The sequence below is a fragment of the Chelonia mydas genome, chromosome 15, assembly GCF_015237465.2.
Source record: "Chelonia mydas isolate rCheMyd1 chromosome 15, rCheMyd1.pri.v2, whole genome shotgun sequence".
NCBI lineage: Eukaryota > Metazoa > Chordata > Testudines > Cheloniidae > Chelonia > Chelonia mydas.
Window position 1 is genome coordinate 14,322,211 of NC_057856.1, and position 24,904 is coordinate 14,347,114.

General features: G+C 48.2%; 1 protein-coding gene across 1 annotated transcript in view; it reads right to left on the reverse strand.

Annotated features, from left to right (window-relative positions):
- Window positions 1–11,896: 11,896 nt before the first annotated feature.
- Window positions 11,897–24,904, reverse strand: part of LOC102939631 (carbonic anhydrase 15) — a 28,621-nt gene continuing 15,613 nt past the window's right edge. The window contains exons 3-8 of the mRNA XM_037878819.2: window positions 22,738–22,908; window positions 22,053–22,213; window positions 20,220–20,312; window positions 16,432–16,498; window positions 15,581–15,747; window positions 11,897–13,832 (exon numbers count right to left, since the gene is read on the reverse strand). Coding sequence (XP_037734747.1) covers window positions 13,617–13,832; window positions 15,581–15,747; window positions 16,432–16,498; window positions 20,220–20,312; window positions 22,053–22,213; window positions 22,738–22,908 — 875 coding nt within the window. The 3' untranslated portion in view covers window positions 11,897–13,616. The remainder of the gene's footprint in view (window positions 13,833–15,580; window positions 15,748–16,431; window positions 16,499–20,219; window positions 20,313–22,052; window positions 22,214–22,737; window positions 22,909–24,904) is intronic.

A 24,904-nucleotide genomic window follows, 5' to 3' on the forward strand; every position in this document is an offset into this window, starting at 1 on the left:
TCCTGCAGAGGTGGAGAAGAAGCTGCAGAAGGAGCTGGCGGCACTGAGAGGGGAGGTGACTGCTAGTATCGAGGCCATGAGGAAGGATGTGGCCAAGGAGCTGAACAGCCTGCGTGAGACCCTGCAAGCTTACGGTGAGCATCACGCTCCGCTGCCCTCAGAGCTGAGCCCACTGGAAAAGCAGGACGAGGCTACATTTGGCCAGCTGAAAGGCCCCTACCACAGGGCTGGACAGAGAGAAAAGCCGGGGGCCAGGATCTCATCAACCTTGGAGGAGGAGTTCAAGGCTCGCTCGGTGCCCTCCCTCTGCCCACTGCCAGGCCCCAACAGAAACCAAGTCCTGCTCCGAGCCATGAGCCTGGTCACAGCCCAAAAAGCCCTGACTGGTAAACTGGAGCCCCGATCCAACTCAGACCCTGTGGAGCCATTGCAGGCGAAAAGCACCTTTCTACCCCCTGCAAACCTGAAACCCGTTGGCAAGAAGCAGCCTAAAAAGATCATGGCACCTCCAACTGCCAGGGGCCACCAGGAGACAGGAAAGTGTGGCGTGGCCACAAAATGGCCAGCAGAATAGTGACACCTCACCCACCGTATGACAGCACCGTATGACAGCCCACTGAGCGAGCCAGGCGTGGGAGAGGACTGTCAATGGGTTTTTGTTCTGCTAACAGAGCAGCCTCCCTCCGCCCAATCCTATCTGAATGGAGATGCTGGGAGAGGGAGCTAGCCAAGCACTGTGGCACGAGCATGGAATTCGTGGGCTGCAGAGATCACTGCAGAGCACAAACGCTGTAACTGGCACAATTGCCAGGAAATTTGCACACCGTGGTGCCCTGCAGGGAAGGAGCACCCAGAGTCTGGCCACAGCTGCACTCTCTGCATGGAAGCCTAGGTGTTCTCCAGATGGCTATGCCGTAGCCAGCACAGAAATGCGGTCTTTGATTCCTTATAGGGCTACTCTCTGTGGAGTGGCAGTGAGCAATGACTGGCCATCCAAGCCAGAGCAGTAGCTTTTAAGCTCCCCTTTATGGGGAGTCTGATGCATAATCAGTATAGTCTTTTAATTTTTTTAATTAGCACCTGGTTGTTAAAGCGATGGACACTTAAAAAAACCCAACAACCTTGCAGCAAAGAAAGGCTGATGCTATGACAGGTATTTAATGCTAAGTAATAATATGGCACATTACTCAGAGATGTTCCAGGGACAGCACAGAGTTTGTAGAGCTGCAAATTGCTAAATTACAACAGTAGCTTTCAGTCTTCTCCTTGGGTCCAGATTCCTGAAAGGTGAGGGCTCCCATGTGTCATTTACTATCTACAGAGCAGATCACACTATGTAACGCAACCAAAAGGCTGTGTAAATGATGTGTAATTTACCTAGTAACTGCTCGAGGCTGCAGCAGTTGAAGGGGAAATGTTATGCTGAATGAGAGATGGTAAACATAGACGTGTAATGCTTAAATCACAATGCTTATGGTTCACTGGGGGTGTTCTGTTACTACCTAGTGAAAGGGGTTTTGGGGGGGGGCAGGGGTTTGAGATAACAGAACAGGAGGAATATAGAGTACAGGTGGGCTCAGACCAAAACTCTGGAACCTTAACATATGTTTGAAATCCGGGGCAGGATCCAGAGCTGAACGGTTCATCTTTATAGCTGGCCAAACCAAAACCCTAGATTGGTCAAACTCAATAATGAGCCAAACCAAAATGGTGCTTAGATACTAAGATGATAGGCACCTTAGAAACAGCTAGAAAGACAGATCTGAATACTCCCAAACTTCAGAATGTTTGAAATCCAGATCTGGATTCAAATCTTGTGGCCTAGCCCATCCCTCATATATATTATTATCTGTATGCATGTGGTGTGGGAACCTGAAACAAGATCACTAAGGGGCTTGCATTGGGTGTGATCTGATCCTACCGACAGGCCTTTCTCTGTGCATATAGCATGAGTTGTGAATGTAACATACAACTGAGCTGGGAATTTTCCTCTCATTGCAGATGTCATTTTAAACCTACTCCGCTCTGCTATTTTAATGAAATGCTGGGATGATTTTTCAATTACTGGACAAAGGGAGCCCTCGTTTGATGCCATTTACGCCTATTGCCCCATAACATGAGATAAACCCTGGCTTGCCTTACCAGTGGCTGAGGGTTACCAGCAGGGATCCTAGTTTTCCATGATAAAAAAAAAATTCTCTGATTAAAAAAATATAAAAATCTGTTTTTCCACAATTAAAATGAAATGCTGAACTTTACTTTCCCTAGCCCTAATATAAATATAGGTATCGGTTGAACATAATGTTTTATTGATATACAGTGGAACCCCGTTTATCCAATATAACTAGGACTAAGACCATATCAGATAATGAAAAATTTGGATAATCAAGAGAACGGGCAAAGGGCATCAGCCCTGGGCGGCAGGCTTCGGGCTGTCAGCCCCCACAACCAGGGCCAACAGCCCCGGTTTGGTTAATATGGAGAGCTGGATAATGGAGGCTCTGATAAACAGGGTTCTACTGAAGTTAATAAATGGTTTTATTTTTTCCACAAAATGTAAAAAGTAAAGATTCTCTGTAAAAACGCAAATTCGGCATTTTTTTTCCATCTTCCCCTGGCAAACCGACTTCTGGGATCCTTGGGTATCAGTCCAACTGCAGGGCAGGGAGAGGCAGCAGCTGCCGGAACATTTCACATTTTTGCTGGGACTCTCAGATGCTTTAGCACTGGGCAGTGTAGGTGGAGACCAAGCCACCTCGCTGGCTTAGTAGAGGGGGCATGGCCATGAGGTCATCATTGGTCAGGGCCAATCTATGTCCAACCCAGATCTAAGGCAGCGGTTCTCAAGCTTCATTGCACCGTGACCCCCTTCTGACAACAAAAATGACTACCCGACCCCACGAGGGGGGCCCAAAGCCAGAACCCACCTGAGCCCTTCTGCCCCGGGTGGGGGGGCTAAAGCCCAAGCCCAAGGTCTTCAACCCTTTGCAGGGGGCCTGTAAACTGATACCCGCCGCCCAGGGCTGAAGCCAAAGCCTGACCCCTGCTACCCAGGGCTGAAGCAGCTCAGGCTTCAGCCCCGGGCCCCAGCACGTCTCACATCAGTCCTGGTGACCCCATTAAAACAGGGTCATGACCCACTTTGGGGTCCCGACCCACATTTTCAGAACCACTGATCTATGGGATCTAGACACCAGCTACTCAAATAGGCAGGGAAACTGTATGCAAAGCCCTGACTGACAGAGGAATGGCACATCCGCAGCTCCCAGTGCTTTCATTAGGAAGAATGGGTACTTGGCATCTCTGACAGCCAGGTGCCCAGTCCCCGCTGTATCTTATAGCTACCGTCTGTGAACGCGCGAAAGGAAGATAAATAAACGCTGAGACTCACAGTAGCGATTCTAAGCAATTTAGAAAAGCTCTATTCAGGCCTGACCTGTCCAGCCACCCTGCAGGGCGCTGAGCCTGCCAGCTCCAGATGCCACAGGTGATGGCTCTCTCTCTACTCGCCCGCTGGCACTGTTGTCATGTGCAGATTAGCCTTTCCCCACTGTGCCGGCTATAGAAACAGGGCTTGACCCAAAGCTCACTGAAATCGGGACGGGGGCGGGGAGCTTTTCCAGTGGCTTCAATCAGCTTTGGATCAGGCCCACAGCAAGGAAATCTCGCTGGTGTTGTGCTCTGATTGCAAAACCCTCTCTTGATCCACTGAACGTCAGTGGAACTGACTGCTTGTGGAGTATGACCCTGCTCAGGTGAAGTAAGAAGGCCAGAATCTGGCCCCTGGGGAATTGCTTTATTTTCCAGGTGCTGTTCATACATCCAGTGTGTGGCATGAGCCAGGGAATCGACAAGTTGTTTAAACTCTGCAGTCCTTGTACAAAGCATTTAATTATTTGTCTCTGTTGGCGTCAATATGTTACTATTACATCGGTGAGCGCATACGAGTGCTGTCTGGTGAATAATTGATCACGGGGGAATTTCTGCCATCCTTGATGGAGCGCCTTGTGCAGTAAATCAGGCCGGCTGTCTGACCATGGAATCCTGTTGGTTCAAACTCTCTTCATGCTCTGCTTCCATTAAGTGAACTAATATTTCGATCAGTCCTCTCGCTCACTGGGCTCTGGAGCTGGGATGTGTCAGTGTCTTGAAGGTCCGTTTTCTAAAATGCAATCTCCCTCAGTCTCCCCACTTAATTATTTCCTAAACAAAGCAGTGATATTTGAACCAAAATACTTACTGCTTCTTTCATTCTCGCTTCCCCTGAGAGGAAGAACTGCAGCCAGACAAAAGAGAACTGGTTGCAACTTTCTCACTGAAATCGGGGGAGGAGGGGGAGTTGTAGGCGCATCACAAAGATCAGAAATTGGACTTTCATTGGGGCACCCAGTTTAAAAACCCAGACCAAGGTTTTCAAAAGTGACCAGTGAATTTGGGCCCCTCCCCATTCTGGTGTCCCGTTTGAGACCCCATAAAGGGGCCTAATTTCCAGAAAGTGCTCAGCCTGGGAAAATCAGGGCCCTTTGAGGTGTCTCAAGCTAGGCACCCAAAATTACTAGTCACTTTTGAAAGGCTCAGGCCCACTGTCCTGCTCAGTTATCTATTTGCCTCCTGTCCACTTTCTACCCCTTTCTCTCGGGGAAGATGGACATTCAGACTGTTGAATCATACATGTTAGCCTTGAGCTGGATGCAACATCCACTTAGGTAATGAAACAATCTATGGACCAGAATTCAATGATTCAGTCCAAAAACTGACCACCACAAGCTGTTTGTGGACAATTTCCAGGCAAAAGGCATGATTTCTCCGGTAGATTATTCATTGTGGATTGATTGCTCTGCTCCAGTAGAATCCAGACTACCGCATAAAATGCTACCTCTAGACCCCTAGGCTGGGCCTATGCATCTGTGTTGATAGATGATGATGATTTCGAATCTGTAATTAACTCTGAAGAGATGCCCTTAACAGCACACACTACATATCTTTTTGGCATCGTTTGTGGCCAGAAATAAATGATAAAATCCAAAAGTATAACAAGAAATACTGAAATACAGTCCCAGCAACTTTTATGGCAACAACTGAATGAAACTAACCCAGCTTTGGCTTGGATTCAGCAGGGCACTGAAGCCTATGCGTAACTTTAAGCAAGAGCTTGATTTAATGGGACTACTTACTTTAAAGTTAGGTATGTGCTTCAGTACCTTGCTGAATAAGGGCCTACAAAATTAATCTTTATATTTACCACTATAAGCCAGTGGTTCTGAACCCCATGTATCCCTGGGGCATGCAGAGGTCTTCCACAGCATACATCAACTCATCTAGATATTTGCCTAGTTTTATAACAGGCGACACAAAAAGCACTAGCAAAATCAGTATAAACTAAAATTTCATACAATTACTTGTTTATACTGCTCTATATACTATACACTGAAATGTAAGTACAATATTTATATTCCAATCAATTAATTTTATAATTAAATGGTAAAATGAGAAAGTCAGCAATTTTTCAGTACTAGCGTGGCTGGAATACTTTTGTATTTTCATGTCTGATTTTGTAAGCAAGTAGTTTTTAAGTGAGGTGAAACTTAGGGATACGCAAGACAAATCAGACTCCTGAAAGGGTACAGTAGTCTGGAAAGGTTGAGAGCCACTGCCCTAATCCATTGACTGATGTTGGTCTGACAGCTATTTATTTTGAAGTTATTAAATTATAGTTATTGATTTAGCATAGTGCCATATGTCATATGTCCTACATATGTAGAAGAAGAGTATTTTGCCTTACAGACTATTGAAATCCGAGTTCTGCTAGAGTATTTACTTACTTTAAATATTATTTCAATTTTTTAAAAATGGGAAAAAAAGAGACGGTAGAATTTACTGATGTGCTCAAGTCACAGAACGTTTTCCTGATGCCCTTTAACAAATACTATTTTAAAAAATAACCTTTTCTTTTACAATAAAAATCCTGTCATTATGAGCTAATGGCAGAAGACCAAAGAGCCAAAAAGCAAAGACTCCTGGTGCCAGACAAAAGTCTGTGGTCACAACGTTCCGTTCCATCATTATCCCTTCCCTCGTACCGAACGATTAACAATGTGGGTGTAATGGTTTTCACAGATGGATTCTGGGGAGGGCAGTTGCTCAGTGTTCTCTGCCGTTATTGACCTGCTGTGTTTCCCTCATTTACTTATGGAAGAGACTCATTCTGTGTTTTAAACAATCAGAACCAAATGTAGGTCCTGTGCATGGGGTGTTTGGAACTGCAGGTCGTATTCTGGGTAGAACCAAGCCCTTCCCCAGAATACGCCCTGCAGTTCCCAACACAAACTGGACATTGGTGCAGACACCTTCAAGATTTAATCCATCTCTGCCTTCACTAAGGCCCTGATCCTGCAAGATGTCCCATGCGGAAGAACCGCAGCGCACAGGGCCCTGCAGCACTCAGCGGTTCCCATACACGGAGCCACTTGAAGGAGAAGGGCCTGGGTTGTCTCACTGTTCAGGTAGATGTAATTGTGACATTCTGTACCTCAGGGGAGTGCCCTGTAACCCTCATATTCCTCATTTCTAGACAACTGTGATATTGCATATAAAGCAGGCCATGTGAGGTATCAGGGGAAAGGTTATGATCTGCTGAAAGCCATTGTTCTATCTAAATATGTATACCATCAATGCATATGAAGTTATAAGAATTCTGTTGTATGGTTTTCACTAAAATATGCTGTGGGTTTGGGAAGCGCCCAGATCCCAGCTCTCCAGAGACGATGACAAGGGAAGAGGTAACCAACCCCCGGGTGGGTGCTGAACAGATATCACCAGCCATTGTCCAGCAAGGGAGTCAGTGACTCACCTGCACAAGGCCAGCCCAGGGGAATTGCTGAACCTTGCCTGGGGACTCAGCAATGTCCCCCAGACATGCCTGGACGTGTGTTCTCCAAGCACATGGACTAAGGATATAAAACAGAACCCAGTGGCCACCTGCTGGCCCTTTCTCTTTCCCCCACCTACATTGCAAGCAACAAGGACACTCAGAAGACTGAAGACTCCAACAGAGGGGACTGGCTCAGGTTTCAAGGGTGAAACCTATGTACTCTGAACTACAATATCTAGTGGGGTGAGGAAAAACTGCTTCATCTAGATGTTGCCCAGTCTAATCGGGTCGAAAGTTTAGACTGCATGCTTACATTTTATTTTATTTTGGTAACTCACTCTGACTTTTTGCCTATCGCTTAAAATCTACCTTTTGTTGTCAATAAATTTGTCTCACTGTTTCTTTTTGCCTGAAGTGTTTGGTAAGGGCGTTTGCTCAGGATTACAAAGGTTGGGGTATATCCACTTTCCATCAAAGCGGTGAAGCAATTAATACATTTGCACTGCTCATCTTTATATTCCTGAGGTACAAGGCTGGGAGCTGGAGGGGACTGGCTCTGGTGACTTTCTTTGTGTGATTCATGAGTGGCTCTGGGAGCATTCCATGCAATCTAGCTGGGTGTGGGGCTCCACATACGGATGTGCTGAGTGATCACAGCGCCTGGAGGGGCTTGCTGCATGTCACTAGCAAAGCATTGAGAGAGACAGCCCAGGTTGGAGAGTTAAGGGGCCACAGCTGTCCCAGAGTCCCAGGCTGCACCTCAGGGATCCCATCACAGTAATCACTAAGAAGCACTTCCTGAAATGTTGTAGACAATAGTAAATTTCTCCCGCTGTCGCACAATGACTGCTCTTTGAAATGTCACAGCTCTCTCATTAAATCTAATCTGTCTATGGTTTTCCCTAAGACAGCTGACACCTTCAGCCACAGAGGCAGGTGGGGGTGCTCAGAAAAACTTCCTTGGCTATGGCATTTTTATAATTCTCAGTAAACTTTGTGTATGTCACAGGAATGTTCAGATACATTTATCAGTCATTGCACACATGAAACTGGGGGGGAAGGGGAACACCTACTGCAAAATATTCCACTATCAGCCAAATACAAGTCCACCTCCCCCCACCCCCCTTCTCTTCTGTCTCTGGGCTTATTTCTGGGTAATTTCATCCTCAAACACACATTAAACTGCCATCTGTATGCTGAGGACTCAGGGATCTACCTCTCTACTCCAGACCGGTCACCTCCTGTCCAAACTAAAATCTTGGCCGGTCTCTTTGACATCTCCTTGTACATGCCTAGCCATCAACTCAAGCTCGATACGGCCAAATAGAACTCTCAATCTCCCTGCTCTTCCAAGTCCTCCCTGCTACCTCCTTTCTGAATCACTAAGGACACCACCACCATCCTGCCTCTCACTCAGGCCTGTAACCTGGGTATCATCTTAGCCTGGACCTAGGGAGACGTCCAAGTCAATGTCCAAACCTTGCTGATTCTTTCTGAATAACATTTGTAAGATGCAGCCTTTCTTATCCATCCAGACAGTCAAAATTCTCATCCAAGCTCTCATCGTCTCACATCTCAGCTCTTGCAACATTCTTCTCTCTGCCCTTGACAAACGCAATCTTGTCATCAGAACAGCACGGGAAAGATCATTTTCATAGCCCGTCACTGTGATAGCGTCATCCCTCTCTTTGCATCCCTCCCCGGGCTCCCCTTTCTTTATCACATGAAACTTAAGCTACTTGGCTTTCCTACTTTCTAGGCCCTTCACAGTCAATCCCCACCCTCCCTATCAGCTTTCATTCCTTGTTGAGATGTCCCTCACCTCCAATCAGCCCCTGGTGCCATCCTCGATTAGCTAGTTTTTACGTTTTCAAACAAGCACCTTTGTGCTTTCTCCCATGCTGCTCCTCACACTTGGGAAGGGCTCCCCATAAACATCCACAAAGCTGCCTCATTATCTTCCATCAACTCCTTCTGCAAAACTCTCCTTTGCCATGATGCCTTCAGAAAAAGTTGACAAGAGTTAGGCACTGGTGTTCAGTGACCACTGCCTATCACTAATATTGTCTCATCATTTCCACGTACCCCCCACGTCTGTTTGTCTGTCTGTGTCTTATGCTTAGATCAAGGAGTAAGCAGCCACGGCAAAATGAATTCCTACCTTCACCCTACTTTTACCAAAGCTCTGCCTAGGGGAGGGGATCTTTGAAGGGGCAGCTCTCATATTCTTCTGGATAATCTGCTTTTTAACCAATGTATAAACAGTGGGCCCCATTTTGAAAGTTGGGCTACTACAGTTAGGTGCAGAAATCCATATTTAAGCCCCTCAAGAAGTGGCCAAAAGTGGATTTTCAGAAGGACCCGGCAGCTGCTCCTGAAATCCCGGGCGCCATGGATGCTCAGCACCAACAAAAAAAATCAAGCAATTTATTTCGTGTCTTAATATGGATGTAGCTGCCTAACTTTAGTCAACCAACTTAGGAAATCTTGCCCTTTTCATTGTTAAAATTTTACACTTCTCTAACACCTTCCTTTGGAAGATCTCCAAGCGCTGCATGTATATTCATTCGTTAATAAACCCACACAGCACCATTGTGACTTTTTCGCAGCTGGTGGACGAGTATCCACTAAGCTCAGACGAGACCTCTAGACTCATTCTATCTGGGACCTAGGCCAGGTTTGGAACTCGGACCCTAAAATGAAAAGAAAGGAAGCTTACCTGTGGCTAGACCTACTAGCCTCAGCCCTACAGGTCTCTAATTCATGCATTCAAGCTATGAAGCATCTCTCTGAAAATGGGCCTTTTTAGAACCGACTGCTGCCCCTCCATAAATCATGGGGCTCTCTGAACAGTGAAAACCAATGATGGGCAGGGAGTGAAAGAGAAAGCCCTTCCCCAGGGAAAAGGCTCAGTTGAAAGGACTGGGTGGGTGCAGGGGACTGGGTTATATGCACTAAAATTGGCTGACCTTTTCCAGAGCAAACTTTAGACTACATTCATTTTTCTCCAGTTCTAAATTTAAACCTGCAATTACTGAGAATAAAAGGAAAAGTTCAGGCTCCTGAGATCAGGTTCGCTCTTTGCAGAAAAGCCAGGGACCTCAGCCCTCTTTGTGTGTTAACCCCGGGAGGTCAGGTGATTTTTATCTCAATTGGCTTTTCCTGCTCTAAACAGCTCTGACATTTACATTATGGGGAGTGCACAGGAAAGGGGCTATTAGAGAGATGCAGGGATGCAGATAATCTTAGGTTTATTTGCTGGGGATTTAGTTGCCCAAATCCCATTGAGAGTCAGTGGGCTCCCTTAGGCTCCTAGGGAAATCCCAGCCATTGTACCTGTCATTCTGAAGGATCCCCCAAACAGGTTTGCAAATCTGACACACAAACTATACTCTGGGTTTCCTTCACCACTAAAATGCAGCCAGCTCTGGGGTGAAAGCAGCAGCTGCTATGGCATGACAGTGCTAGCTAGGACAGGACATTTAAAAATAAACAGAATTTCTATTCATTCCTTCCCACCCCCAGCCATTGTTCTGTCTCTTGGAAGGTGATCTAGGTTATTATTTCCAGAATTCAGGAAGAGACAAGACTAAAGTCTGAAATTTCAGGGCTTAAATTATGAACGTCCCCATTCCCTTTCCCTTGGCACCCCCAGTCCCTGTCCTCAGCAACGAAAGGCAGCAAGGAACAGAAGAGCAGATCTGGCAGCCAGAGCTGTTTTGGCAGATACACTTTCATTGCATTTCAGTCATTTTAGCCCTAACAGTTTCCTCTAGAGGGCGACCAAGTGCATTCCTCCTGCCGGACCAGAGGATTCACCATGTGGAGATGTAGCTCTTGACAGCAATAAAAAACAAGGTGAAGGCTGGCATGGACAATTTGTCTTATACTCCCAACAGTACCTTAATGGGAGACTGAAAGGCTGGATTCCCCTCTCACTGACACAGTGTGAATCAGGAGTGACTCCAATTGAGTCAGTAGATTTGGTGTAAACAAGAGGAGGAATCAGGCCCTTCAACTCAAAGTCTCATGCCTCATCACCCATAGGGAACACTTAGCCCATGGGGAACACCCTGCGGGAATGTCCAGAAGCTACAAACCATCTGTGGATGGTGTCCCCCAGGCTTCCTCCCTGACGCTTGGGTCTACACCTGAACTCAGCTGCGTTGCAGTTCCATTTCTCCGACAAGAGAATACTCAGATACTATCTAACCTTCTGTCCTGTGCTTTGAAACGAAGGCTAAAAAATCCAGACCTGTTCATAGCGAGACTAGGGGATGACAAATTCCTAGTGCTCTAGGTGCCAGGGACCCAGATAAGGCCACCAAGCCTTCCAGGAAGGGGAACTGAATTTTCATGGGGGAAAAATGAAACAAAAAAAAACATTGGATAAAAAAATCTTCCCGTCTTTTTTCTAATCCATCACAGTAACGGAGGTGGGGGGAGGCACAAGCCCCTGTTAGATTGAAAGGTGCTAATGGGTGAGTCTTTGATCCAAAGACTATCCCAGGCCCACGTAAAGTTAATGGATGGTTACAAGCACTCTTACAGACTCAAATGAGGGGGGCAATTAAGCATGTTTACGTAGAAGAGACACCTACAAAAAATGGAGAGACCACCCAAGGCACATGGCAGGAGGGAGCTAAACCATATGGGCTGAGGGGTTTCCCTGGTTGCAACCGCAGAGAATAGAATATTGGTTTTGCTGCCTGTGTATGGTAGAGGCAGGAAGCCAGCAGGAAGTCTGGAGAAGCAATTCTGAGCTGGAGCCTGGGCTGTCTGTTTCTACTGGGTTCAGGGGAAAGGACTTTGGGCACATTTTTTGTCACTAAACAAGATCACGCCCAAGAATAAACCTGACTCACATAATTGATTTTGTCTCCTAATGGACACATCCCCTGCAAGACCTCGAACACTGACGATCAGCTAGAGCCAAATGGGGCAACCCGCCTCGGCAGGATGCTATGGAGACGCACAAAGTATCAAATGGAAACAAACAAAAAGCCAGCTGATTCCGACCAGAGATGTAAGAACCCTAGATTTATTACAATTGCATTTTGACATCATTTAAACATTTCTTCTCATTCAATAGAAAGCACTGTGTGTGTCATATCATCCATCACTCCAAGTATAGCACAGCTGGCAAAACCAAAGGGGTCACATTTGTAAATATGCCATTACTGGATGTAAGGATCCAGTCCTGCAACACCAGTGCTCAACTTTAAGCATGTGAGGAATGGGAGAGTTAATGGGAGGTCTCATGTGCTTAAAGTTAAGTGAAAGTCTTGGCAGAATCCAGGTCTTAGTTATTATTTTTTAAACTAGCAATGAACATTCCTTCTCCTTTGGTCCCTCACCATTGGCTCTTAAGCGAAGTAGACTGTCATGGGATAAGAGAGAAGGTCCTCTCATGGATCAGTAACCGATTAAAGGGATGGAAACAAAGGGTAGGACTAAAGTCAGTTTTCACAGTGGAGAGAGGTAAATAGCTGGGTCCCCCCAAGAATCTGTGCCGGGACCAGTGCTTTTTCAACATACTCATAAATGATCTGGAAAAAGAGGTAAACAGCGAAGTGGCAAAGTTTGCAGACGATACAAAAATATTCAAGACAGTTAAGCGCAAAGCAGACGGTGACGCGATACAAAGGGATCTTGAAAAACCAAGTGACAGGGCAACAAAATGGCAGATGACATTCAATGTTGATAACTGCAAAGTAATGCACATTGGAAAACATAATCCCAACTACACATACAAAACAATGGGGTGTAAATTAGCTGTTGCCACTCAAGCAAGAGATCTTGTAGTCTTCGTGGATAGTTCTCCGAACATATCTGTGCAATGTGCAGTGGCAGCCAAAAAAAGCGAACAGAATGTTAAGAATCATTAGGAAAGGGATAGATGATAACACAGAAAATATCATAATGCCACTTGATAAATCTGTGGTATGCTCATACCTGGAATACTGTATGCAGATCTGGTCACCCCATCTCCAAATTGATTTATTAGAATTGGAAAAGCTACAGAGACTGGTAACAGAAATAATCAGGGGGATGGAACAGCTTCCATATGAGGAGGTACAAAAAGACTGGAACTGTTCAGCTTAGAATAGAGTCCGCTAAGGGGAGATGTGATCAAGGTCTATAAAATCTTGAGGGGTGCGGAGAAAGTGAAGAAGAAATTGTTATTTACTCCTTCACAACACAGGAACCAAGGGTCACCCAATCCAATTAATAGGCGGCAGGTTTAAAACAGACCAAAGGAAGTACTTCTTCAGACAACGCACAGTCAACCTGTGGAATTCGTTGCCAGGGGGTGTTGTGAAGGCCAAAAGGATCACTGGGCTCAAAAAAGAATTCGAGACATTCACAGAGAATAGGTCCATCAATGGTTATAAGCCAAGATGGTCAGGGATGCAACCCCCCTGCTCTGAGTGTCCCTGAGGCTCTGACTACCAGAGCTTGGGACTGGACGACAGGGGATGGATCACTCGAGACTTGCCTATTCTGTTCATTCCCTCTGAGGCATCTGGCATTGGCCACTGTTAGAAGACAGGATACTGGACCTTTGGTCCCGCCCAGTACGGCCATTCTTATGTACCCCCTGCCAATCTGCTTTCATTTCATTCATCATTTTCAGTCCTGTGGCTAGAAAATGATCACAGTGTGGAAGCACTAATTTGAAGAAATCATAAAATAATCACAAACCATTCATGACAAAGAAGGGAGGGAGTCGGGAGAGGGGCTTTTAGGAGGGGCCTGAGAAGTGGACAATCTGGAGAGCCAAGAGCAGAGGAAGGAGCAGGAGGCTGACACTGGGCATGGCACTGCAGCTGATCGTGGCATCTTTGGACGCGTAGACTTTTCGGTTCTTGAGAGGCTGTGGCGGTCGAAAGTTGTTGGTCATTTTCATCAGAGACGTGCCAGTGGCTGGGAAGTGAACTGTGTTGACAAATGCATTCAGCTGCAGATGTGAGAGACACAGAGAGATTTCAAGCCATTTCATTATGTTCAGCCAAAATACTTTTCAGGCCCCTGATTCAGCAAAGTTTTTAAGCACGTGCTCATCTTTAAATGCACATTTAAGGACTTTCTTGAACACGGATGGACTTAAACACCTGGTTCAGGTTAAGCACATGCTTTGCTAAATTGGGGCCTAGGCAGACATCAAAATCCATCCCAGTGCTTCCCTGTGACTCAGGGTTGCTCACTCTTGGACAAGGCTCCTGATACTTGGCATTTTTCTTAAAGACCCAGCTCCTGGAGTCAAGTGATCCCATGAGAATCTTGCTTCAGGTAAAAAAAAAAAAAAAAGTTTAATCTAGTTCTCACAGCTGTGGAGAAACCCTTGAAAACAGGACTCAAATTCACCCAGCAGCTTGGAAACCAGCAGGCCAACACCATGAACCCCAGATCATTGTTTTTGGAAAATCTCCTTATATTTGAGGCCCAACGGATGGCTTTGGAACGCACTTGGCTGGCCAGGCTGTGCCTGCCTCAGGGAAGCTGGGTTTGCAGAGCAGCACTGAGCCAGGAGAGGAGGACTTTCCACCTGTTTGCCTGTTCCTCTTGGAATCAGGAAAAGGAACCAGCAGGTAATCTGGGGCACCGCTGCCCATACAGCCTTTGCCCAGTGGTCCTAAGAGGGAACGTGCCAGCGCAGCAGGGCAGTGCACCCGGAGCACAGCTGGCTGAGCTATTTGATCTGAACATTTGTGGCAAATGTAGCTCACTTCTGGGAATTTCTGGCTACCCGATCCCCAGTTTATTCGGCAGGGTTTTGGTGGGGAGGTTGCAAGGATGTTTCTGGAGAGACTGGGGGTGGAGAGCAGCTTTTCTGTTCCTTTGATTTACTGTCTGGCTTAGTTAATTTGTTCCTGGTTGCTGATTGCCACTGGCAGGCAATGTGCGCTATCCATGTATGATTTTTTAATGTTGCCTAGTGGTCATGATTGATTAAGTTGCTAGAAAACGAGTTAGTTGTCAGGGCCCCTAGAGCTTCTTGTGCAAGTGATTTATTATTGTTTCAATCTAAAGAAATAAAACGAAAAGTGGCTACATAAGTCACATGATTATTGCTGCAGCCATCCAGTTAAGGAGAAGAAACGACCGTATTCACTTTCCAGCGCAAACCAGTGAAAATGACATGGGACCTTCAGAGCTTGAAGCATGAGCTAAACAACTGCGAGCTGTAACAGGCTGCCATCTTCTGGGGACACAACACGCGCACTGACAATTTGGTACACGGGCAACTGCCTGATACTCACTGAAGAACAAATAATATTACGCTACTAATCACAGCAGGAGGAACTCCGTGCTCTTATTTTCAAAGATAATCAGCGTACACACAGGAGGCGGGGTTTGACTCCCCACGGGTTGCCCAGCCCTGACACACAGAATGGTGCAGAGTACCATCCCCAGGAGGAGATGCACCAGGTCGGAATTGCAAAGCCCATATTGCTTGGATGCTATTTCCCTTGGGAGCACATGTACTTGAAATTATTATTTGTGCCCATCTGGAATGGGTTTCAAGTCCAGCACCTGCAGCAGATGGTCCTGTGTGGTATTTCAGTGGGCACTGATGGTAAGAGGAGACAACCTGAGCAGGATCTCTGCTCCCTGAACCGCTGACCAGGAGCTGGGAGTGGGAAGGAACTCTGCATACTGAAGACCCTCTGCTGGATTCACCAGAGAGCTGCGACGCACTTTTACCTGAGACTGGCTGATAGGGATGGGCTCCTCAAACAGTGTCCAGACGACAACCTCTGCGCAGTCCGGGGTGGTCAGGGAGCCCTGATAGCGGTAGTACTTGGACAGATTGGCCATGCTGGGAAGAAGGTTGTTCAAGCAAAATGTGGATGCTAAATCCACAGAATCCCCTTGAGAGAGAGAGAGAAAAGCCATCATCATAAAAGCCCATCTGGGGGATGAACGACTTGGAAGAGCTGACACTTCGAAAGCTACAGTGGGCACCATTCAACCCTGCCTCCCCCTTGCATCCTTTGCCACCACAGATGCTGCTAGACCGCCAGGTGCAACAGCAGCATCTTGGCTCCGCCTGGCAGACCCTGTGGAGGCTGCCCTCACTGCTCCTCCACAAGTCAGTCAACAGGTAACAGTGTGAGCACGTGGCAGGAGGGCATCAGGCACGGCTGACATGCTTTGCTCCTCCCCTAGCACAGAATGAGAACCCAACACAGCATCAGCAGGTCATTGGCTCAGACAGCCCCAAACTGGCCCTGGGTTCCAGACTTTCCACACCATGCATGGGCCCCAGGAAGCCCAGTGCCACTGATTCTCAAAAGGAGCTGTGCACAGCAGAGCATCCTTGAATTAGACAATGGGCAGCCTATGTAGTTGGATGGCAGTAACATACCTGTGCCCACATTGTGTTAACCCACCGGGAACTACCCAGTTACACTGTGGCATGGAAATGAGTCAAAGGTCCTTGAAACCAGTGACTGGTGCCCCTGCATATCCCCTTCCCTCCTGCTTCTGGGTTCCTCTCATTCTCTATTCTGCCTGCCCTGGAGTGGAGATGGCAGAGGAGCGGGAGGACTCACCTTGACGGGAAATGTTCTTCAGGCCAGCTACAATCGTGTTGTAATTGGAGTTATCAGCATCCGACACCTGCCAAGCATTACAGAGGGAGAATGAACGACCGGCCAAGGGCAGATCTTGAGGATTCTATTTACAAGGTTAGTCCAAATGGTTCCAGACAAAAACTGGGTACCCAGGAACCCAAGTGCGTTTGCAGCTCTTGTGGAGAGCAATGGGTGTCTGGAAACCTATGCTTGTGCTGTGCTTCCCCACCTTGGACTACGATGGAGATTTTTATTCTACAGCACCTGCTAATCTCAAAAGGATCCAAAGTGCTTACAAACTAACGTGTGAACTATACAGTTGGCTCACGTCCACCTTCACTGAAACTCAGCCACCTGCGAGGTGTGCGCAATCATTGCTCATCAACATGCAGCGACTCTACCCAGCAGTGAATAATAGCATCCTGCAGACGCTGCAGGAGTTCAAAGAAGGCTGATGTCAATACCAAGGGCGAATTGGGCCATGGCACTAGAGTTAACACCCACCTCTTATGAAACATGCCGTGGGATCTTTAGTGACATTTCCCACATGAGAATCATAGAATATCAGGGTTGGCAGTGACCTCAGGAGGTATCTAGTCCAACCCTCCTGCTCAAAGCAGGGCCAGTCCCCAACTAAATCATCCCAGCCAGGGCTTTGTCAAGCCTGAATTTAAAAATCTCAAAGGAAGGAGATTCCACCACCTCCCTAGGTAACGCATTCCAGTGAGGCTGCTTTAAAACTTCCTTTACACGCCTATTGTAGATTTCACTACTGCTCCCTAAGCCGTGCCCACAGTGAGCTGCTATTCTGCAAGGGGAAGCGATACAATAGAAAGCTGGGATGTCAACTTCAGTTCTTAAACGGTAGTTGAATGCTGTCTGCTCAAGCTGTCAGTCAAAACTGCCCTTTCTCTGCCCTGATCAACAGCGGAATGTGGGGGGTATTTTTAAATCTCCAAGATTCGGTATGTTTTTCAGTGACAGCTTAATGGGGGAACACTCCAGCAGCCATGCATTGCAGACAAAACTGCAGACAAAGGCTATGATGGGATAAGGATCTCATTCTGATCACAAGACAAAACCAATCTCAGGTTGCTAGGTCGTAAGCTCCTCTGCAGGGCGGGCGAGGTCACTGTACCGGACAACATCCTGATCACTATCCTATCCCAGCAAACAGCAAAGTAGGTGACTAGGGAGGCCCCCAGTAGACATGAAGCTCCCACCCCGGCATGCTGTCAGGATAGCTAGTGGGTTAAGCATCTTTGTGAGACGTGATGCTGGTTTTCATCTCACCGGTACACAACAGGGTCACACCTACCAGCAGAGAGGCAGAGAGAGAGAGATCAGTAGGGGACCAAAACACTTCTCTTCCTATGCACCTGCTGTACAGCCAAATGTCATGGGCTCAAAACAAAGCCAACAAGGCTGAGAGAAAGGGTGGTCTCCTGGTTATAGCACAGGACTGCAAGTCAACAGACGTGGGTTCTATTTCTATATTGCTATCTCTGATTTACAAGGTGACCTTGGGCAAATCACATCGCTGATCAGGGCCTCAGTTTCCCTGCCTATAAACTAGGAATAATAATCCCCCTTCATCACTAGTGTTTCAAAGCACTTTGAGTCTGTGGACAGAGAGCACTATAGAAACACAAGGTTTATTATTATTAAAAAGACTTTTTTTCCATGCTTTGCGTTCTCCCCTTGGAGAGAACAGAAGCAGCTTTCTAAGTGCAGTCACTGTACGTAAATATTTGCACTCCTTTCCTCTTCCCTTATCTCTCACACACACATTCCTAGCTCCACAGAAATGGCTCTGCACTGACATAAACCACACAGGTTCGCTGCCACGTCAGCTAATTGAAGTTTTCCCAGAACCCTTAAGCCATTGCGTGTGACTTTCTTTCATAAGCGGCATAATGGGCAGTCAGGAAAGCTATTTTCAATGGTGTTTGCAGGTGTCTGGAACCCCAGCTGCTAACACCATTGTCAGGAGGGGGATATCATATAACTGATTCACACAAGTCTGATTCAGCTCTCACCATTCACCTGTACTTTGGAGAGCTGGTTCCAATGCGACCTGGACTCCAACCACCCTGGCTTTGCACAGTTCATATCCAGGGGAGCGGGGGAAGAGAGCACTGCCCCAGCTGCGGCAATGGTCTCGCAAACCTATAAACTCCCAGCTGACCTCCCACTACCTATCTGCTTAACTTTAATTTTTAGTCTTTCAATAGTATTCTTTAAGGTTTATAAAATCTTTTGGACAGAGAGAGCAATCCGACTGGCTGATGATCTCTGTTACGGACCACGTGGCAACGTAGAAGGTTTTGTCTTCTGTGCACTGCACCTTTACATTTCTAGACATCTGCTGGGCTCCATTCAGCTGCAGAAGAGACACCCACACCGTGCTCTCTCCTGGAGACTTTAGTTTTGTTCTTTCTTGTTTTATTGATGCTTCTTAATAAAAAATCAGAAGTAATTTAGACTATAAGTGTGTCGATACTTAGTGTATCGAAAACATAATTTATGTAATTAATGGACCAAACCCTGCAGTGATCAGAACTCAGATACAGTAATGCTCCTGCAGGGTTCAAGTGCTTTATTGAGCCTGGAACATTACTTGCAACCCAGAAAAGGCTAAGTGTGTGTGCTCAAGCCTATTCTTCCTGGAAGGAAATGATCAATAGGGTCCATCTAACCCCACGGCCCCATCTGATCCCTCTTTATGCATTCTAAGTCATTTTTCACTCTTGGGCACGTCAAACTGCAGCAAAAAGCACGTGGTTCGTAGGAGCTGCAATGACAGCCAGAAGGTGAATGTTTTCAGACATGGAAATTTGTGACTTTCTGCACGCTAAGTGGCCTGGCGCTGGAATGAGCAATGGGGCAGCTCTCGGGATGGAACAGCCTTTGAACAAAATGAGAACTTGGCTACATTCTAGGCAGCTCCCGACAGCAGCACAGCGTTGGTGGGAGAGCTGGGTGAATCAGGCTGTGTTAAAATACACATTTGTCCATTTGCTTTACAAAAACAGGGAACCCCTGTGACTGCCTCAAGATGCCACATTCGGTTTAGCTGCAGTGCAATTCAGTGGTGATTTCTACTCTGTCCAGAGGGTTCGTGTTCTTGGGTTATTCTTCCATTGGGGTGAATTTCAAACCTTTTCCTGCTGCATTCCATTGGATGCACTGGGCACAGAGGACTGTATTTTCCCCTGTCCCCCCGCATTCGATGCACCAGTTACACAATGGATTAAAATCTCAAATCAGAGATTAAACCAGTAGTTACCGCTAGGGTACAGTGAACACAGTGACTTTGAAGCGAGCCACAGACGTGTTTCTCAGGCCTTGCAGGCACACAGCCTGTGACCTGAGGATTCGCAGCACCCCTGAGCTGTGGCAACCAGACCCCAGGGCACTGCGGGAGCGTTTCCATCAGCTTTGGAGACAAAGTGCCATTTCTGGTGCTGGTTAAAGGGGCTGACTTGGCAGGGTCAAGGGTCTTTAGACCCAGAGCAGGTACTCTCCGGGCAATGCCCTACCTGCATGCCCCAGCCTGAGAGTCTCTCTCTAGACTGATGCCAATGATACAAGCTGGTGATGTGGCAGCTCACAGTTCAACACAGCACAGGATGGGATCTCCAGCAATGGAGGGTTTGTTTATTAAAGGGCCTAGAATGCAGGCTACTCTCTGCCACTTCCTCAGGGTAACTCGGAGGAATCTGGCAGTGAATGTGCAAGCCAGGGACAGGGTGTTTTTGACGTACCTTGTACAAGAAGCCCAAGACAGCCAGCCCATTCGGATGCCCTTTGGCCTCGCTGAAGGTTTTGTACTTGGTGTTCATGTGAACAACGTGCAGCTAAAGAGGAAGACACACAGAAGGAGGGTGGGACCTGTTCCAAGCCATTGTGGTATTTTACCCCATCAGTCACAGGGACAGCAAACGGACACTCAGCTCTCCCCTTCCAGCCCTCCTTAACGCTGTGGGCATCCACATCCACATCCCTGACACTAGGAGCCCTTCACACCACTCTGGAAGTGCAAGAGGGCCTTAGCATAGGTATCAATGACAGTCACTCTCGCTCTGAGGCCTCTTTACACTGCCAGAGTGCCATAAAGGGCTCTCAGTGCAAAGCAGAATCAGGCCCTCGGTGTTTTACGGCTGCATTAAAATGTCATTCCCTCCAAGAACAGGAGGGTACTGGAGCAATTGCGCTCAGGTATTCCCTGGCTACCTACTCTCCCTGGGCATGCACTCTGCAGAGACGCACCCATGTTCATTCATGCACCCCGTTGTACATAGCCTCATAATCACCAATTAATACACGGCTCCTAGAATAGGCACAAACTCCGGGGCTGGAGCTACAGGCGCCAACTTTCCAGTGTGCCGGTTTAGCTGACTGCTCAACCCCTGGCTCTGCCACAGGCCCTGCCCCCACTCCACCCCTTTCCGCCCCCTCCCCTGAGCCTGTCGTGCCCTCACTCCTTCTCCCCCCCCCCACCCCGAGCCTCCTGCACGCTGATCAGGAGGTGCAGGGAGGGAGGGGGAGGTGCTGATCGGCGGGGCTGCCGGTGGGTGGGAGGCGCTGGGAGCAGGACTGGGGAGCTAATGGGGGGCTGCTGACGTATTACTGTGGCTCTTTGGCAATGCACATGGGCAAATTCTGGCTCCGTCTCAGGCTGGGGTTGGCCACCCCTGTGCTAATGACTCATTAATGACCCGCAAACAGGTCCAGTCCAGTATCCTAAAGCCCTTAGCAGTTTGCCCAGTCAGACAGTTTGAAGGGTGGGATATTTATCACCTTATAGCTCCGAACAGGATGGGCATCTTGAGTCAAGTGGGCAGGATGGGGAGAAAACACTCGCCCCCTCATGAAAAGGTCACCATTTTTAAATGAACCATACTGAATGTGTTCTGAGCATGCGTCCCAGCGATCTCTGTAGCTGCAGGATCCCACACCCCACTCATGGGACAGACTCCGGTGTGGAGCAGCTTAGCCTCATGGGAGTTGTAGTACGGGTGCCTCAGGTGCCGGTTTCCCTCTATGGGCTGGGCTCCTCACCCGAACTACGTCTCCCATGACGTGCCATGGCCTGGTGCATGGCCTCCCTTCACTCAGAGGGGAGACCGTGCTGCATCGCAGAAGGTGTCGTCCGACAAGGGAACCAGGCCTATAAAAGTGAATGGGTGCATGAGGGCACCTGAACGACAACTCCCATGAGGCACTGTGGCGGCATTTCAGAAAAGAAATATTTTGGTTTAAGATTATTCATTGAAACTTTGAAATTGTCCGCGGAAAGCTTCAATGAAAATGAATATTCATTCGTTTTTTTCATTGAAATTTTCCAGGGGGACGGGGGAGGATATTTTCCAACCAGCTCTGCCAAACACAAAATCCAGAGACATGTGGGTTCACCTGGGGTTTGCTGAACCTAAGATATACACATTTAGCTGGGATCTTGTGCGGTTTGAGTGCACAGTCTTAATCATGATCTTTGTCAGCAACAGGGGTGGAGTTCTCAGCAATATGCTGCTGTGAACACTACCGCTACTATGAACTACAACTCCCACAAGGCATGACCACCTCTCCCCGCTTACCTCCATGGGGAACTGGTCTCCATCAATGGTATGCTCTGAGCCGTTCCCCTTGAGGTTCCCCCAGTGGAAGTGGAACTGCAGGGCTCGGTACTTCTCAAGAAGAACCCCAATGGTGATATTGATATGTTCGCTCACAGACTCGCCTTCCAGACTCATCATTGCTGTAAATGGGTCAGAGCGAAGTTACAGAGGGAAAACACATGGCTGCAATCCCACCAGCCTCACCCAGGACATCGGCGACCTCTCGTGTACACAAAGCAGATGGGGTAGAGGTGGCTGGGAGCGTGGGAGTGAATACATGTGAATGGAGGAGCACATAAAAGAGTCCAATCAGCCAGCTCACACCTCTATAATTTCCATGCAGCTGAGCAAACCTCAAGGCCATTCTTCTCGGGCACAATGCATTCTCAGGTTAATAACAGAGCCAGATGCAAGACTGTGAGCTCCTCTGGGCAGGGATCATGTTCTGTGTTTGTCCAACACCTAGCACGCACCATGGGGTCCTGGGCCATGACAGGGCTCCCAGCTGCTACCACAGTAGAAATAATAAATACATCATACTGAAGGGAATCCTGCAATGAGTCAAGCTCACTGATCCGGCCCTGGGCAGTGCATCTCCCCGCGGAAAAGAGAGTTTGAGGGGCCAAGGAAGGAGGGAGAGAGGGAGTCTGGCACAAATACCCACCCGTGTGCCCGTTATTCATGAGCTTCCACTTGCCCGGCGGGGCCTGGTCGTAGCCCTCAAAGAGGATGTCTCCTAGGTTCCTGTCCCTTTGCACTTTGCGCCTGTCAATGTTAATGGGCGACTGGTTATCTCCCCCGCAGCCTTTTGCCAGATCCTTCCAGTACCTGGGGCCTGGAGAGAGAGAGAGAGGTCGGGGTGAGAGGGAAGGGGGTAAAACATGGGCCACATGGGGGCAAGCTACCACGGAGTGAAGGGTCCTGGTGTCGTCATGTGAGGACGCCAGCAAGAGGAGGCTTCCTGGGGCGCGTGTTAAAATGGAGCTGGGTTTGCCAAGGGCTCCTGGCTTTCCTGCTTTAATCGAGCGAGTGCTGGTAAACGCAGCCCGTCCACCCGCGAGCTCTCTCTGGCCGCAAAGGACACAGCACCTGCCAACGCTTTCATTAGCCTCTCCCTCCACGCACCCCCGCCCCCACGAAAGACGGCCGCTCGCTTAGCCGATCTTCATCAATATTAATGAGCCGGGTCTTAGTCAAGCCTCATTCATAATTCAGCAGGATTTCCTCGCTGGGCCAGGGCCTATATTTAGCATGACAGGCGGCCCCTGCTCTCTCAGCTAGTAGTTTCAGTCCCTGAAAAGCAGGCTCTGCTTCCCCGAGTAGCTTCCTCGCTGGGTTTGGTTTCTTCTTCCCCCCGCTCCTCCCACGTCTCCCCTGCAGAGGTTCTCCGCGCCCATCTCAGCCCCACCCCTTCGCCCTGCTTTGGCCGTCGTTCCCCGCCGCACACAGCCCCCTCGGACACGGAGGCCTCCCCGCCCTGGCTGGTTGGGGCTGTTCTCTTGGGTCTATGCACTAGCAGCCATTTGGATGCTCCACAGCCACCACGATGGTCACCTGTAAGCCTGAGGCCTTCGTGCCAAGGCAGCCGCAAGCCCTTGTCCCTGCTTCACTCCCCTGATAAGCCATCGAGATGGAGCCAAAGCCACCCTGTGAGGCCACGAACACAAAAGCGTCGTTGGGCTACCGCAGTCGCCACGATGTAACATGGAGACAAAAGGGGACAGGTGCCCAGTGATTGAAGAACCATCACACCACCACCGGTGAGCCCAATGGCAGCAAATGGCTGGCTCTGCTGTCTACAGCTGTAGGCTGCCAGGGAGCTGGGATCGTTTCAGTGGAAACCATGGTGAGTAACATTAATCTGCGAGGTGCGTAACCTTGTAACGAGGAAGGAAGCCAGACAGTCTCCCTGATCGGTAATGTTTTGGCTGCTGAAATCCAGCCACTCCACTTTATAATGAGCGGCACAATAGAACATCTGCTTTATTGCAGCGGCCCAGAGTCTGGGAGGAGAAGATGCCACAATTAAAGCAGAACACTAAGCCAACACATCAGCAGTCCCCTCACTCGCCACGTCAGCTGGAGGCCAGGAATGATGTCACCGAGATTTGGCTGTCTCTGAACCGCAGGGGGAGTCAGGGCCTTACTCCTGTCACTGGACAGTCAGGAAGGCACTTGGACACCCATGGAGCAAAGCGGCTGGGTCCTTCCCTTTTGCTCCACACGTGATCAGCATCAGGCACTGAAACAGCATTCCAGAGGCAGTGGTGCTATTAGCCCCATTTTACAGATGGGAAACAGAGGCAGAAAGCCACTAAGTGACTTTCCCAAAGGCCCGCAAGAAATCTGCGGCAGATCAGGGAATTGAACCATGGTCTCCCAAATCCGAAGCTGGCGCCCAAACCACTGGGCCATATTACTGCTCACGCATAGAAGGACTGTGAGGAGCAGGCCAATTTGTCTCAGTACAGATGTGTTTCATTGATACGACCAAGAGGGATAGGATGGAGGTCTATAAAATCATGAATGGTGAGGAGAAAGTGAATAGGGAAGTGTTCTGTACCCCTTCACGTAATGCAAGAACCAGGGGTCACGCAATGAAATTAATAAGCAGCAGATTTAAAACAAACCAAAGGAAGTACTGTACTTCTTCACACAATGCACAGTCAACCTGTGGAACTCATTGCACAGGATGTTGTGAAGGCCAAAAGGATAACTGGACTCAAAAAAGAAGTAGAGAAGTTCATGGAGGATAGGTCCATCAATGGCTATTAGCCAAGACGGTTGGGGATGCAACCCCATGCTCCAGGTGTCCCTAAGCCTTCTGACTG